Source organism: Setaria viridis, chromosome 3, assembly GCF_005286985.2.
Source record: "Setaria viridis chromosome 3, Setaria_viridis_v4.0, whole genome shotgun sequence".
NCBI classification, from domain to species: domain Eukaryota; kingdom Viridiplantae; phylum Streptophyta; class Magnoliopsida; order Poales; family Poaceae; genus Setaria; species Setaria viridis.
In genome coordinates this window covers 7,548,270-7,560,889 of record NC_048265.2, presented here as the reverse complement: position 1 = coordinate 7,560,889, position 12,620 = coordinate 7,548,270, and the positions used below count along the sequence as shown (strand labels likewise).

At 41.2% G+C, this 12,620-nt stretch overlaps 1 protein-coding gene across 1 annotated transcript; it reads left to right on the top strand.

Annotated features, from left to right (window-relative positions):
* The first annotated feature begins 5,738 nt into the window (after positions 1 to 5,738).
* On the top strand, positions 5,739 to 7,682 carry LOC117850503 (1-aminocyclopropane-1-carboxylate synthase 3). Its single transcript, XM_034732333.2, has 3 exons — positions 5,739 to 6,036; positions 6,126 to 6,406; positions 6,519 to 7,682. The coding sequence occupies exons 1-3, from the start codon at positions 5,857 to 5,859 to the stop codon at positions 7,393 to 7,395; spliced, it is 1,338 nt and encodes a 445-aa protein (XP_034588224.1). The 5' UTR covers positions 5,739 to 5,856; the 3' UTR covers positions 7,396 to 7,682.
* The last annotated feature ends 4,938 nt before the right edge of the window (positions 7,683 to 12,620 follow it).

Sequence of the window (12,620 nt, the reverse complement as noted above, 5' to 3'; positions counted from 1 at the left end):
CCCTGGACTCACCGGCCGATCGACCTCGCTTCATGCTGCCCAAAATAAGACTCTTGGCCGGTGGCCGCACTGCCGGAAGGCAGAGGCGTGTCAATTTGGCGTGGGAAACGTGGCCATCGCCGCCGCTCCGCCGCCCTTCGGCACCAACCCTCCATGTACGCGGGGGCAGAGAAGCCACCGACTCCCCGCCGACACACTATCATCTCCGGCTGCCGTCGCACCACTTCAGGCCCTCCGCTTTCCTCTGCGCCGCCGCCGGTCGGTTAAGCTTAAGCCCAGCTGCCTAATTTAGCCCATCAGCATGGAACAGGCCCGTCAAGCCGTACGTGGTGGGCTAAGCTAACCAACCATCCATCGTGGATTCATTGTTGGTCAGGTACTTAGGTTAGCCCAACCAAAAAGCTTCCCTGGCATACCGACCCATGAGGATCGCTCCTTTTGCTCTCTCTGTTGGCACGGAGAAGCTTTCACGAGACTCCTTTTTTTTGTTTGTGGCTCCTTCTACTTTCTAAATTATAGATTAATTTGATTTTTCTAGATTTATAATTTTTGCTATGCATCTAGTTATACACTATGCTTAGATACGTAACAAAATCTATATATTTAGAAAAATAAAAACGACCTACAATTTGAAATTAAGGAAATACTTTTTGCAAATATTGATAATGTAAGATAGATGGTGCTAGACTCACTATGAAAAGTACGTGCTTTTAGTATATTTAATCACCATACTAGAAACATCATTTTTCATACAAATCATTGCTCAAAACTTCATTTAGTACCATGTCGATGTCCTAAACAACATATATATTGCGAATTGGAGGGAGTACAACATTCAAATATAGAGCAAGAAAGATTTTAAAAAGCTGCCGCAAGAACAAACAAGAGTGCATTTATAAATGTTTTAAATTTGCAAATTCCCTAAAAGAGTATAGTACACGTTTCTAAATACCATATATAATTGAGCTTTTAGCTACGAGTCTATGCCAAATTGCAGGTAAAAAATTATCTTGGTTGCCATATTTTGTTTTCATCTTTTTGTGCTCTACATCATAAATTTCATTTCTTGTTCCCTCCATTTCTTTTAAAACGCGCGCACATTTCAAAATTTGAACTAAAGAACGTTCTTTCATGTGAACACGGTAATATTGTCGTATTCAAGATAACGTAAGATAAGTTAGTAGTCAAAGTGTATTCTTGGATTAATTGAAATGGAGTGAGCCTCCGGCTAAGAAAATTGAGTTAAGACTTAAATTTATAAATTCAGTTTAAGATGTTTTGAGAACTACTCATGATTTTAGTTGAATTTTCAAAGGACATCTTTTCGCTTATTTGCACCCTAGATGTTCTTAATAAACAAAGCATAAACGTACTGGTGTATCTGGGCAAGATACAGTATGGGTTTCAAATTCTTTAATTTCCGTTCCTTTTAAAACATTTGTTGGCAAAATGTACATGCATGGGCTTTCATATATAAACAAGTAAAGCATTACTCCTTGATAAAAAAAAGGTGCTCTGAAATTACTGGTCAAAACCAAACTCTCAGGTTTTCAGTTATTTAATCAGATCACGAATTCTGGTCGCCTGCACATGCATGCATATAGATCGCTTCTAGAAATGGAGCCATCATTTGCTAGCTACCGATAAGCTCATAAGCAGAGGCATACCATGAACTTCCAGCTCCATTTTAGCTAGCCTGGAATCTTTATCCAAATTCTAACCTTAGCTTGGATGTAGAGGCATACAATGCATCAGAAAATGGCATACGTTGCCAACTCGAGACAACGCGGGTCCTGGTTGGCAACGTGCGAAGTAAGTGTCAGCAGATAGGATGGCAGAAGCCCCTTCAAGGGCATACTAAATTGGAACACAAGCTAATTACGAAAAGGAAACTTTCAAGACAATTGATAACGCTTCTGCTTTGCTTCTAACAAGGTCGACGTGACATACATTCCTTGCTTAGAGACGCTATGCTTTGGGATTGACTCTCTTGATGTCCACCAGCATCCATCCATTTCTTCTAGCACGCGTAGCTGAAATTTTTGCTTTCTTAAGAGTGCCTGGGAATTTATGTGTATAGCTGATCCTTAGCTAGTTCAAGCTGTTACCCATTGACTACACACAGTTTGACATCTAGCAAATGCTATAATATGGTTTTGACATCAGATCACGAATTCTGGTCGCATGCACATGCATGCATATAGATCGCTTCTAGAAATGGAGCCATCAGTTGCTAGCTACCGATAAGCTCATAAGCAGAGGCATACCTCATGAACTTCCAGCTCCATTTTAGCTATCCTGGAATCTTTATCCAAATTCTAACCTTAGCTTGGATATAGAGGCATACAATGCATCAGAAAATGGCATACGTTGCCAACTCGAGACAACGCAGGTCGTCCTTAGCTATGTGCCTGGGAATTTATGTGTATAGCTGATCCTTAGCTAGTTCAAGCTGTTACCCATTGACTACACACAGTTTGACATCTAGCAAATGCTATAATATGGTTTTGAAAAGTTTTGGTTTTCAAACTTAGTAATAAGCTTTACAACACTTACATACTACCGGACGTCAGACTAGAAAGAAATGGAGCATTGACCAGGCTTTCTCTGCAGACAAATCAAGTCCAAATCTGCTTTACTCTTGTTATATATGGGCGAAAAACAGCCTAGTTAGTTCAAACGAAAAGAAGAAGAGTAACCTGAATCTTAATGATCTGACTGAGATACCTGAACTAACTAGTTTAACACATTTTTAAGTATTTTTTGAAACGAGCTAGTAGGAGAGCTGCTGCTATATTAATAAAGAGGAAAGCCTGACGGGCTGAATACAAGAAAAGTTATGTACATTTTGTACTTGCTCATCCCATCATAGGATAAAGAGAAAGAGAGACTGGGCAACTACAACTGTCGTGCCACATTAGTGAAAGACTCTAAATGTTTAGCTCCTGCCCAATCCATGTAGCCGCCTGATCTTTAATCTTGTTAACTATGCGACGCATTGTTTGCTCCTTATGTTGAAATATCTGAGTGTTTCTCTCCGTCCAAATTTCCCATAGGACAAGGATAATTAGGCTTCACAACCCTTTTCTGCCGTCCACCTAAGCGGCCGCCAAAGTTGTCCACCAATTGTGTAGGGTGTCATGCCTGTCCAATAGCTCGGGTCAATATTTGCACACCTTGTCCATGCACTCATCTCTATCCAAATTGTCTTTGCAAAGTTACAGCTGGCAAAAAAGTGAAATCCGGTCTCTTGTGTTGCATTACATAGCGCACAACGTGGATTACTAGGTCATCCCCGACGCGCTAGCTGATCTGCTGTCCATACCCTATCCTGGATAGCGAGCCAGCTAAAGAAAACTTTGCCGGCGCCTAAGCTTTCCAAATGAGGTTCTTGAAATTAGTCATCATGGATCCTAAGAATTGCGCTCGGTAGGCCAATTGTGAACTATACTGCCCATCTGTCGTGAGTTTCCATACGATGGTGTCCGGGAGACCCGGTCTGAGCTGCACCTGGCTGATTTCGACCCATAGGTAGTGGTACTCAATAAAATGTGTCACCGAGAAACCACGACGTAGAAGGTTTAAATCCCATAACACATTTTTAAGTTTAACTTCATCAATCATTGTTATGTATTATATATGGATCTTAGAGCTCAACCAACGATTCTACCGGTGGATCTCTCTACTGACCTCGTAGTGATATCTAACACAAGGGTTTTCTCCAACATGTTTGTAGCTTTGTGGAGCCCTAACCAAATCTCGTCTATTGTATTTTATAAAGGAATAACTTTGAATCCAAAAGCTTTTGTTAGGATTTGATTCTTGAACCCAAGGGATCCTAGAGGTAGCTATAGCAAAGCCCAGACAAACCTAATGACCTAACATCATGCATGCGTGATTTGATTCTATAGCTAAGGTACCTAGGACCTAGGGGCTGTATAAAATGCTGTCTGCAGGAATGGATGCATGATACCGGAGCATTCCACGTTGCATACACGCCCATGTTCTTGCAAATTACTAGTGTCAATTTGTAACCAACCAAAGATATGCATGCAACATGCGTGTTTAGCACACCTTTTTGGATAAGAAATGTTGCGAGTTAATATAATGCTCCGTGGTATACACTCATGATAGCAATGCTACGGAAATTGTAGATCAACTTCAATGCAAAAGAATCCTTACTGAGTCACATCATAGACAGACAGAATATCTGTAGGACGATGGCTAGGTATGATTTCAGCAATCCAACCTCTATTTCTTAATCCAGTAATGTGCAAAAATTACATAAGCATGCCAGTTGCCAAACATATGAACAATTATTGCTTCAAGCAGATCAACATCATATCAAGCTCTCATGTATGTTTGATCCAGATCGGTATAATACCGATCGCTGATCGGTATGCATTTCTGAGCTGCTAGAAAATGGTTATAACTTATATATGCCTTTTTCAAACGAGATTCATCAATTGTACTTGAAAAGAAAGAAACAAGAGTATGTCGGTTGGAATCTTTCACAATTTCCGTCGTTAGAATTTCCATGTTCAGTTTTACTTCGCAAAATCGCAATGCATAAATTAAATATTTATGTAGCCCTGATAAGTAATTCGATGTTTACCGCATATTATATGACTGATACTTTTACCAGTAAAGTAATAATCTCTCCTTTTATTTTTCTGCTACCCATTAGTTTAACCATAATCAGTTTTGGATCGAACATGTATCCAGCGTATGTCCATATCCATGATGGTATACTCATGTTCACACTAGAAATGTTTATATTTCCCTTTGAATACTAGGAGAAATTATGTTAGAAAACAAGGGAACAATGCATGACCACCCCTATCCGACGCGGTTTCCATCCAACAGATGGGTTATCTGAGGTATTATATCGTTTGGTTGCACGAACTGCAGAGGCTAACGCGTACAGCATCTTAATTTGAGGCTAATAACGCGTACTCCATGAATGAGTCTATGTGGCCACGCACCGGACGTAAAAGCCTCTCTTTGGCCAGTCTATGTGCCAAGTTGAGAATAATGTGCTACGAGAGTGCGCCATGGTCTGGTTATGACGTCATTTTATTGATTAACATAGCAAGTGATGTAGTAATGAGTAATGACGAAGGCGCGCACACGATAACAAAGGTAAAAATAACCACTGCTATATTCTTTCCCTTCTCCACTTCAGCATATATATTGAACCTCATGTGAACAAAAATCTCATCTCAGGTTCTCAACTGGGTTGACTTCACGAATAACTCGTACCTTCTTGGACAGCAACCCACGAAAACCTGCCTTATTGGCTCAGGCTGGACGACCATGCATGGTGAATAATCCACAAGCTAGCATAAGGTCAATCAAATCCATAAACATATTTTTTTTTGAGAAAAGATAAACACTGAAAAGTAACCATGGACCATGGCACATGCATCTTCAGTTTCAAATGTGGTTAAGTGGGTAATAAACAGCTATATATGCATATATAAGATCACTTACCTTATTCTCTGTATGATCTCTGAACACAAAAGAATACTGCCAGATATAGCCAATCATTGGCACCCCAAAAGTCTAGCCCCCAAACTGCCCCCTCCACTTTTTTTTAAACATTTGAAAAATTAAGGTCCTCAGCTCATGAACTACCACCCCTCTGACATTTTCACACCCAACACATATAATACACACACACACATCTGTGTGTATATATATACCAACCAACCCAAGCCAGTGGTTGCCTGCCTGTGCACTGTCCAATTGGCACCCCCAGCCTGCAACCTTCTCGGAGCAAATAGAGAGCAGTAGCTTCCTCTGAACACTTCTCTAGCCTCTCGCTGTCTCTATCTGATCGCACAGAGACCAACCATGGGTGGCAGGCTGCTTGCTTCTTCTCAGCCGGAGCCCTCGCTGTCGGATATCGCAACCTCGGCGGCGCATGGGGAGGACTCACCCTACTTTGCCGGGTGGAGAGCCTACGACGAGGATCGCTACGACCCCGCCACCAACCCTTCCGGTGTCATCCAGATGGGCCTTGCGGAGAACCAGGTAGGATTGCTGACCGGATCACCGCAGAATGCATCGTCGTCATGTTTGTTCTATCATGAAGCTGACTTATTAGCCATGGTGTGGTGCAGGTGTCCTTCGATCTCCTGGAAGCGTACCTCAGGGAGCACCCTGAGGTGTCTGACTGCGGCGCCGGGTTCCGAGAGAACGCCCTGTTCCAGGACTACCATGGGCTCAAATCTTTCAGGATGGCAATGGCGAGCTTCATGGAGACGATAAGGGGAGGCAAGGCAAGGTTTGACCCGGACCGCATGGTGCTCACTGCCGGCGCCACGGCCGCCAACGAGCTCCTTACGTTCATCCTGGCCAACCCCGGCGACGCCCTCCTCGTTCCTACTCCATACTACCCTGGGTAAGTAAACACTGTTCCATTGCCATGGCCGAAGATCTCAAAGTGGTATACATCGTGGCGACATGCTGCTTAACCATGGCGTATACATGTTCTTGCCGATTGGTTGTTGCAGGTTCGATAGGGACCTGAGGTGGAGGACCGGCGTGAACATCGTGCCCGTGCACTGCGGCAGCGACACCGGGTTCCAGGTCACCGCCGGCGCGCTCCAGGCCGCGTACGACGAGGCCGTGGCGGCCGGGGCAAGCGTCCGCGGCGTCGTCCTGACGAACCCGTCCAACCCGCTGGGCACGACGCTCGAGAGGGCCGCCCTGGAGGACATCGTCGACTTCGTGGCGCGCAACGACGTCCACCTCATCTCCGACGAGATCTACTCCGGCTCCGTCTTCGCCGCGCCGAAGCTGGTCAGCGTGGCGGAGGTGGTCGAGGACCGCGTCCGCCGCGGCGGCGGCGGCGTCGACGTCGCGGCGCGCGTGCACGTCGTGTACAGCCTCTCCAAGGACCTCGGGCTCCCGGGGTTCCGCGTCGGCGTGGTGTGCTCGCGCAACGACGCCGTCGTGGCCGCCGCCCGGCGCATGTCGAGCTTCACGCTGGTCTCGTCGCAGACGCAGCGCGCGCTCGCCGTGATGCTCTCGGACGCTGCCTTCGTGGCGGCGTACGTCCGCGCCAACCGAGCCCGGCTCCGGGAGCGGCGGGACCACATGGCCGCCGGGCTCGCGCGCGCTGGGCTCACGTGCCTGCGTGGCAACGCCGGGCTGTTCGTGTGGGTGGACATGCGGCCGCTGCTCGACGAGGCGACGGTGGAAGGGGAGCTGAGGCTGTGGCGGCAGGTGGTCGCCGAGGCGAAGCTCAACATCTCGCCGGGGTCGTCGTGCCATTGCTCGGAGCCAGGGTGGTTCAGGGTGTGCTTCGCCAACATGAGCTTGGAGACTCTCGATGTTGCACTCCAACGACTGAGCTGCTTCACGGAGAGATGGAACAAGCGCGTATAAAATTAAGGCTGGCAAAAATAAAATGTTTTTTCCTCTTGCCATCCTTTTGGGTGACAAGATTGGGAGACGTGCATGAGTGTGGCCGGACATGGTGAGGAGATGAGAAGAGATTGATGAAGAGTAATTCATTTGATGGTGGACGATCAAACACCATTTTTTTGTAATAATTTGTGTTTTCGGTCTCTTCTCTTACTAGTTTTCTTAAATTTTGCATGAAATGCATACATGGAGTACATATGTACACTTCTATTTGCAAAGTTCTAAAATCAAGTCTTAGTGTCCCAGAATGAATCATTCTCGAGTATAGTCTCTAAAACAAAAGTTCAATTAGGCTCCCTACTTCCATTAGACTATTTCCAGTGGCGAGTTTCATCTTGCAGTTTCCATGTCATCAAAACACATTTGAGTTGATGAATAAAACAATACCTCTATTTTCATTTTACGATTTCATATGCTGCCCATACCATTTAATTGCGAGGCATGTGATTGGATATGGTCTGACGAAATGGAATTCTATAGCCCCCAATGCAAGTTTTAACGGGTTTCAAAGTCTTGAAAACAGTGCATACACAGTTTCATCCTGATGAAACTTTCTCCCTCTCTCACTTCATAATTACCATACCAGGTCATCACATATACTGATGTGTCACCGTATTTAATGTGCATGGAACCTCTACGAAACTTCCACCGGGATTAGCCTTGCTGTTTAGGATGATTGAGGGTAGGGCTTCAAAATCTACAGAAAGTAGCTCTATAACTAGCTGAAAAACGGAACCAACCTCGTTGTGTTCACGTATGACATATCCTAAAGTCTATGCAATGAACTTATCTTAACTTTGATCATTGATCTAATCCCTTCGTCCAAAGAAACAAGTCATTTTTTGGGATTCAAATACTGTTAAAAAACAAGTTATTTTATCCTATTCGGTATGCGCATGTGTATGTGGCGGTCAATTAGCATAAATATAGCTAATAAATAGGGTAAGTAAGGTCCTTATTAATCTGTTCTAAAAATTTGTAGAATGGTTTGTTTTTTGGGACAGAGGGAGTAAGTAAAATAATTTAGATTATTGATCATTTTAAAATAATTAATATACCATTGGATTAGCTGAAATGCTTTCATAGTATAACAGTTTTTAGGAATGTTTACTATCATGTTTATATAAAGTTGTAATCAACAAAATTGTATGTTGGAGACCGCGCGATTTAAACACCATGAGTTTAAGTGAGTACAAGTTACTGCATGTTCTTAGACCCTGCGGTATGTGTTTTTTCCTTATATTTTTCTTCTGTACAAACTATTACACTATCACGCCTGATTTTAGAACCATCATCAGTGATATCATCTCTGACACATAATCAGTTACAACCCAGAAAATGCTTATGTGATAGCGGTTTTATTAATAAGGAAGTGCTTTATTTTATTTCTTTGGAAACTTTACAAGCAAGGTTTGTTACATATGTAATATTACCTTCCCCTACATGTGATGTTTTTGAGAATTTTTCTGAACTTCCACATATCTTTCATAGAGTGGATTTCGCCATTCTAAGACCATTTCGGCAGTGGGAAGTTCATGGACTGCTCCTTTGGTACTACTGCAGCTTGTATTTAGAATATGATTGTTTTTTTTTTTCTAATTTTGGTTACAGAAAGATGTGGAACCTTGTTTTTTATGATCCATAACAACAAACTCTAATTGGTACTAATAAACATTATCATATTTAATTAGTTAACTATAATCCACGGCTCAATTATGAAGTAAATCATTATGCACTAGTCCGTTATTCCATGTTGACTAATGTCGTCTAAGATTATTCACAATCTTACTATTACTAATTGGAGGTTCCTTTTGAAACCTTCAGGTGAAACCACCTAGGATTCCTAGGTGGACACTCTAGAAAAAGAGAAAAATTCTAGAAACTCTCACAAAAAAGCAAAATATCTAGCCATTAATCGGTAGACTCAAATCATCATAGCCGTTGGATCTATTATATTTTGTTAAAAACTACTTACCTATGCCATTATAAAAATAGCCTAAAGTAATCCCCTAAATCTATATCTAAATTACGCACCTCTAACATTATATAAAATTAACTAAAGTAACCCCCTATTCTTTATCAAAATTACCCACTTATGCCATTATAAACAATATTTAAAATAACCCCCTAAATTTGCAACTAAATTGCCCACCACTAATACCTAAAAAAACTTAAAGTGACCCCTTAAATTTGCATCTATATTATCCATATATGCCATTATTAAAAATAACATGAGGCAACCCTACATTTGAATCCAAATCACCTTAATTAAAAATATACAACAATATATGATTCCAAATCGTATATTTCTTACACTATTGGTATATGATATAATAATTAAGGTATATACGGTGTGTCACCATTTAAAAAGATATAGAGGAAGTGATGAGACTATAGACTAAATTTTAATCTAATTATCTTCATGTGCATCATGCAGAAATGTCCAAAAGTAAACTAATATATGATTCTAAATTACCTATTTATGCCAGTTAATATAGAAATAGTAAGTTAAAGTATATACACATGATGAGTGTCACCATTTAGATCATTTATACATGTGTGTGAGGAATTGATGAAAAATATGATTTTCATGCTAAACACAATGTATGGAGGTGCAATACAAAACGAAAAGGTGTGAATGTGGATGAAAAAGTATATAGAGTAATTACTAATTAAAAATCAATCACAACTGGATAAAGATACATATAAGTATTATGTTGAAGTATTGAAAAAATGAGTAGTAGGTAAACGATTTTGATTATTAGCCAAGAGTTTAATTTCTAACTAATTTTTAAATACAATAACTTTTAAAAATATTAGCCCGTGCGGGAGGACGGGTTGATAGACTAGTAAGGACTAATTTCGAAGATGTTCTGATAATGAAGGAGAATGGCTGCTGTTATAGAAAAGACCAAAGCTTGATTTTCACATTGTTAAATCCAAGTGTTCCCTATAGGTTGAGCTTGAGATAGTCGTCATATTTCACAATTCTTTTAAGACTAGTAGATATAAATTGGAGCTGCAAGTACACTACTTTCGGCAGAGATGGACGGAGCGAGGACCCCGGCCGTATATATGGTAGTCAATGATTTTAGAAGAATGCTCCATTGGTCTACGGTCTGGTCAGAAAAGACATAGCGCTGACAGTATTAAAATCCTTGGAGAGCACTACTCGCTAGAAAGTCTGAAACATCTAGAGCTGATTGGCCGTTCTCTCCCTTGTCAGCATTTGAAGGAACCTAGCTAGCTAAGGTTGCGACAATTAAGCAGCCTTCCTGTCTGCCCAACAACCACATGCATTGTACCATCGTGTGTTCTATGATCGATTCGATTCATCAGCTGCTTGACTTCAGGCGGCATTGCTAAATGCTAACCCTGTGTGAAACAACTTATCAAAGGACTTGAGAAAGCAAGGTCGACGACCAACAAATCCGTTGATTGTTTGAAAACATGCACGCCTGCATGGTCTTGAGTGATGTATGGTTTTGGCTGGGCAAGGTATGAACAAATCTAGAAAGGATACGTGGAGTGTACTAGAGTGCAGGTCGGTTATGAGTGACATGGAGCTATTCATCCAATGTATCCACATATTTGGATATGCATGCGCTGCTGGTTATGTGTGAACAAAGGAAAGATTGGCAGCTCGATCATGCATTGCTTGTGCTTGCAATGAGAATGGACACCGAGTGTGTGTGCGTGCGTGTAACTTACTCATGAATCCAGTCAGGCTAGCTCCAGCTGAGCAGCCAATGGCTCATGAAATATCCATGCTTGCATACTAGAGATCCTGATAATGAAATGTTATATAAAGAGATTTTGTACTACTACTGCTACACCAAAAACAAGTACACTTCAATTTCAAAATTCATATTTCAACATCCCGCTGCAAATCTAGTATGAATTATTGACACAATAAGCTTCCAGTTAATGACCAAAAGCCTGTGAACCCTTAATTTAGTTTCCTCTCCTGCTTGCAACCTTTTTTAATCTTCAACACAAGAAAACATAATTACGTCTAATAATAGTATAAGGATTAATAAAATGGAATTATTTTGGCCTCTCACTGGACGTACGAGAAGAAAATAATGTAAGCCACAGTTTCTGTGAACGAAAGGAATTAATAACGTGGCTTCAGCGCGCACATGCAGGTTAACCTAACTATAAAATACTAGCAACTAGTAGAAGCATAGAGCAAGTTGTGTATACTCAAATGTATCCTATATGCATAATTTCATTCCATGTCGTAATGTGTGCATCTAGGATAACATTAAATTATGTGCAGTTAGGACGTGAAAATTAGTCCTAATGGACGCGAACAAGAGATTACACGTCTGAAACAGCATGCAGCACTTTTTTTTGGAAATTTGGCTAAACAATTCTAATTTAATTAGATGTTTGAGACGCACATACACAGAGAGACAAATTGAGATAAACAATCTATAGTACTTCCTATGTCCCAAATATAAGCACTTCTTGTTGTTTTGTCCTAAGTAAAACTATATTAAGTCTGCCAAAGTTCATATATAGAAGAGTATCAATCTACCTCATAAAAAAGTACATCATATATGAAAATGCATTTCATTATGAATTCACCAATACTAATTTGATACTGTGAATATTGATACCTTTTCTATATAAGCTTAATTAGTGAAATTGGAGATGGTTTGACTTAGGATAAAACATAGAAATGTTTCTGGGATGAAGGGAATGCGTTCATGCATGCATTATATCTATCTTTAGTGAACATCCAATATATTTAGACTTTAGTGCGAATGAAATCACACTGGACCAAGCCAAATGGTATGTACTAGTGTCCTTTTCGGGGAAAATAATAAATCGGTGGATGTACTAGGAAAAAACTAAAATACAAATGAACATCCAAATTAGGGTTCAATGCATATAATATTCCTTCACGAATGATTGTGTAGGTCAGCACTCAAAACAAGCAAAATTTTGTTGGCAGCTCATTCAAAAGTTCAAGCAAGGATGGTGCGGCCAATAAATAAATTCTGCATGTCGACATAGGATCTGACCTTGGGTGAGATAGCACCTAACTAGGACGACCCTAGTAGTATCACATAAAAAGGCAACGCCATTTCTAGTTGTTCTATCGCCGAGAATATTCAAAAATTAAATAGCTGGTATTTGCAATAGTCAACAAGCTAAGAAAACAAGATCGAAAATTA

Excerpts from the sequence above, each read along its gene's own strand:
- LOC117850503 (XM_034732333.2), top strand. The coding sequence starts at position 5,857 with ATGGGTGGCAGGCTGCTTGCTTCTTCTCAGCCGGAGCCCTCGCTGTCG. Across the intron at positions 6,037-6,125 it reads TGGGCCTTGCGGAGAACCAG|GTGTCCTTCGATCTCCTGGA; the intron begins GTAGGATTGCTG and ends GGTGTGGTGCAG. Across the intron at positions 6,407-6,518 it reads CCTACTCCATACTACCCTGG|GTTCGATAGGGACCTGAGGT; the intron begins GTAAGTAAACAC and ends TGGTTGTTGCAG.